The following is a 4301-nucleotide window of genomic DNA, read 5'->3' as shown; positions in this document are numbered from 1 at the left end:
ATTCCACCCCGAGCCACAGAACAAGACCTTGTCTCAAAACAAACAAAAAATAAATTCATGTATGTTAGCAACAATTACAATGTAATTTAAAACTTCCCCATTCCAATTCCATCCTCACCAAGCACGTTCTTTCGCCTGTAGCTTCGGTCTAGAGCCTGAGCGAGCCGAGCTGCGGATGCCAGGGGCTGGGTGGACTCCGCAGCTAAACTCCTATTGTAAAACACGCACCTGCTTCTACCGCGGGTGTACACATGGTTTGCCAGGTGTGCGCGTCTTCCCAAGGGATCTGGGGACCAGATTCCAGCTCCTGCCATCGGGAGGCATGGTAAGAGCCCGTAGGGGACACAATCCTGAGCACCGCAGATACCGAGGTCCCCGATGCGCTCCAGTCTGTCAACAGAGGCTTCAGGACGGCGGGGTCCTTTCAAACGCCCGCCAGTCCCAGGCCAATCACCGCGCAGCTTCTTCCGGGATCGTCGCCAATCATCGGCCGTTGCGTCTTGCGGGTAAAGAGGGGTAAGTGAAGCTTCGGACCCGTCCATCTTTCTTGAAGGCAAGAAGCCTCTCTTCTACTTCCCAGACACCCCGCCTTGCCCACCAGAAAAAGCTTCCGAAGCGGCTTTATTTAAGGGCAAGTGGTACGATGAGGCCAGAGAAGTCAGAAAGGCTCCATATTTGATATGGTCAAAGAATGGCGCCCTTAAGAGCAGCCTGTGACAATTGAAGCTAGGTGGTCGCCATGTTTTCTGAAGGCACCTTCCGGGTCCCTTAACCCGGGTGTCTATGTCCAAGCGGCCATGAAGTGAATAAACACTGAGGAAATTATATTTGTCCCTATCAGAATCCTCGAATCCCTAGCAGCCAGTCCCTGCTAATTCGGTTGCCTCGGCTGCGTTCGGACGCCACGGCTGGGCGGGGCCGCCCTTCCTGTGGACGACAACAGCTGAGGCCAGGAGCGGGGAGACGGCGGCCCCAGGGACCTGGCGGCCGCCGATCGGGGCTGCAAGGCCCCATGGCGCCGCCCCCAGCCCCGCTCCTGGCGCGGAAGCCCGGGGAGACCCGGCCTGGTTGCAGGAAGCCCGGGGCTGTGAGCTTCGCGGACGTAGCCGTGTACTTCTCCCCGGAGGAGTGGGGCTGTCTACGGCCCGCGCAGAGGGCTCTGTACCGGGACGTGATGCGGGAGACCTACGGCCACCTGGGCGCGCTCGGTGAGAGCCCCGGGTCCGAGCCCCCTCCTCCTTTACCGGGTTCACAGGGGAGATGATGTGGAAGGGCCAGAGAACTGTGAGCCCTAACCCCGCACTCTTGCGCCAACACCAGCAGCCACCTCCCGTTCCCAGGGCTTCAGGTACCCCCTCGGGAGTGTTTTCACCCGCATCCACTTCATTCAGGCAGCAGCACTGCACCCCGGTCCAGGTTGAGTATAAGCTCCGAGTGGGTGCCCTCAGCCTGGAGGGGAATGCCAACTCCCCCACGATGGCCTCTCAGGCCCGCGCTGTGATCCCTGTTCTCTCCCAGGATTCCCAGGCCCCAAACCAGCCCTCATCTCTTGGATGGAACAGGAGAGTGAGGCTTGGAGCCCCGCCGCCCAGGATCCTGAGAAGGGGGAAAGACTGGGAGGAGCTCGGAGAGGTGAGGGATAGTCCCGGGTCTCCCCTACTTGATTTTCCAAGGCTTCCTGTCTAGCAGAGTTTCCTTTCAGGCCCCCACTTCCAACATCCCTAAAGAAATTCAACTGTGTTGGGTACTAGAGGAGTAAAGAAGGCAGACCTGGTACAAAGTTTTCAGAACACAGGACAGCGGTCCTGTGGGGACTGGGAGCCCAGTCCAACATGCTTGTGCTTCCAGATTTCTCTCTCATTCTCTCTCGGTTTTTTTTTTTTTTTTTTTTTTTTTGTTTGTTTGTTTGTTTGAGAGGGAGTCTCACTCTGTAGCCCAGGCTGAAGTGCAGTGGTGCTATCTCGGCTCCTGGCAACCTCCGTCTCCTGGGTTCAAACGATTCTCCCACCTCAGCCTCCAGAGTAGCTGGAATTACAGGCACACGCCACCACGAGCGACTAATTTTTGTATTTTTAGTACAGACGGGGTTTCACCATGTTGGCCAGGCTGGTCTCGAACTCCTGATCTCATGTGACCTGCCCACCTCAGCCTCCCAAAGTGCTGGGATTAAAGGCCTGAGCCACTGTGCCAGGCCAGCTCATTCTCCCTCTTTCAGGAATAACTAAAACTCCCCAAGATTGGAAGTGCCTTCAGGTCTACCATTCACATTCCTCAAGTGAGGCAAAGTGGCACGAGAAAAAATACCCAGTCATTGACAAGTTGACTTTTCTCCCTTCACCATCACCCAGTGGAGTGACCTTGAGCAAATGTTTCCTCATCTGTAAAAGAGTCTTACCTTACAAAAAATGGAGAAACCACACTAATAATAGCCTCTGCTTGGCCAGGTGCGGTGGGTCATGCCTGTAATCCCAGCACTTTGGGAGGCTGAGGTAGGTGAATCACCTGAGGTCAGGAGTTCAAGTGAAGCTTGGCCAACATGGTGAAACCCTGTCTTTACTAAAAATACAAAAATTAGCTGGGCGTGGTGGTGAGCTCCCGTAATCCCAGCTGCTTGGGAGGCTGAGACAGGAGAATCACTTGAACTTGGGAGGCGGAGGTTGCAGTGAGCTGAGATCTTCCACTTCACTCCAGCCTGGGTGACAGAGTGAGACTGTCTCTAAATAAATAAATAAATAAATAAATAAATAAATACATAAATAAATGCCTCTGCTTCCTGAGCACTTACTAAGTGCTTAACATGCATCTACTCAGCTAATCCAGCAATGCTGTGAAGTGAAAAGCCCTTATTATTCCAATTTGATGCATAAGGAACCAAGGCTCAGATAAGTCACTTTCAGGAGATCTGAATCCTGTTTACCTTGTTCTAAAGCCTGTGTGTTCATCACTGGACAGAACTTCTCTGGCACTGCCTTAAGTGAAAAGCATTCTATAACCTGAGACAGTCTGTGCAGAAGTGTTTTAAGTGTAACTTAATTCCGGTTTCCCAGGAGATGCCCCAAACAGGAAGGAAGAGGAACCCGAGGAAGTTCCAAGAGCCAAAGGGCCTAGAAAGGCTCCTGTGAAGGAGAGTCCTGAAGTGCTGGTGGAATGCAACCCTGACCCAGCTATTAGCGTGGCCCCGGCACGGGCACAGCCACCCAAAAATGCTGCCTGGGGCCCGACCACAGGAGCACAGCCCCCCGCACCCATGCCCAGCGTGGATGCTCAGGCCGGCCAGCGGCGCCATGTGTGCACGGACTGCGGCCGCCGCTTCACCTATCCCTCGCTGCTGGTCAGCCACAGGCGCATGCACTCCGGGGAGCGACCCTTCCCCTGCCCCGAGTGTGGCATGCGCTTCAAGAGGAAGTTCGCAGTGGAAGCGCACCAGTGGATCCACCGCTCCTGCTCTGGGGGGCGGCGGGGCCGGAGGCCTGGGATCCGGGCTGTGCCTCGGGCCCCAGTCCGAGGTGACCGGGACCCGCCTGTGCTCTTCCGGCACTACCCAGACATCTTCGAGGAGTGCAGCTGAGCAGCACTGCAGGCTGGAGTTGAGCCTGACCTTGGCACGAAGGACTGACGGAGCCCTGAGGTGGGCCACTGAATCGGGGACTCCGAAACTGAAATTCATGCCCTGGACTTTCCTCGAGGATCCCTCAAGTTTCCAACTTGTAAAAAGAAAAGTGCCTGTAAAGATTCGAATAGATTAGACTTGCCACCCCTCTCCCCAGTCTTTTGTAAAAAAAAAAAAAAAAAAAAGAAGAGAGTGAGATCCTGGACTCATTTCAAAGTGTTATCTAAAGATCAGGTGCAACAGAGACCTTTCCCTCATCTCAGGAACTAGCCACTCCTTGTCTACTTCAAATGCAGATGCTGAGGGGGGACAAGACCTGGGGAGGGGACCCACATGGAGGGCGTTGTCAAGCCCTGGCTAATTGTCATCAGCAGGGGACCCAGATACTGGAGTGGATGGGAATAGAATAAATGCAGGTGGCACAAGTCCAGCCTCTGTTGGGAGGCCAAGGTGGGAGGATCGCTTGAGGCCAGGACAGACCAGCCTGAGCAACATAGTGAAATCCTATCTCTAGAAAAAAAAAAAATGAACCGGGCATAGTGGCACATGGTGCCTGTGGTCCCAGCCACTTGGGAGGCTGAGGCAGGAAGACTGCTTGAGTCCAGGCTACAGTGAGCTATGATTGTGCCACTGTACTACAGCCTGGGCAACAGAGTAAGACTTCATTTCTTTTTTTCTTTTTTTTTTTTTT

General features: G+C 54.2%; 1 protein-coding gene across 1 annotated transcript in view; it reads left to right on the top strand.

Moving 5' to 3' along the window:
- The first annotated feature begins 291 nt into the window (after positions 1–291).
- The window catches only part of LOC105505726 (zinc finger protein 764), a 19526-nt gene continuing 15516 nt past the window's right edge, over positions 292–4301 (top strand). The window contains exons 1-3 of the mRNA XM_011933654.1: positions 292–1208; positions 1519–1632; positions 3048–3558. Of these exons, the coding sequence (XP_011789044.1) occupies positions 1013–1208; positions 1519–1632; positions 3048–3558 (821 nt within the window). The 5' untranslated portion in view covers positions 292–1012. The remainder of the gene's footprint in view (positions 1209–1518; positions 1633–3047; positions 3559–4301) is intronic.

Source organism: Colobus angolensis, unplaced genomic scaffold (assembly GCF_000951035.1).
Source record: "Colobus angolensis palliatus isolate OR3802 unplaced genomic scaffold, Cang.pa_1.0 Scaffold128, whole genome shotgun sequence".
Classification (NCBI taxonomy): domain Eukaryota; kingdom Metazoa; phylum Chordata; class Mammalia; order Primates; family Cercopithecidae; genus Colobus; species Colobus angolensis.
Note: the sequence above shows the minus strand (reverse complement) of the source record. Positions and strands in the feature narration are given on the sequence as shown.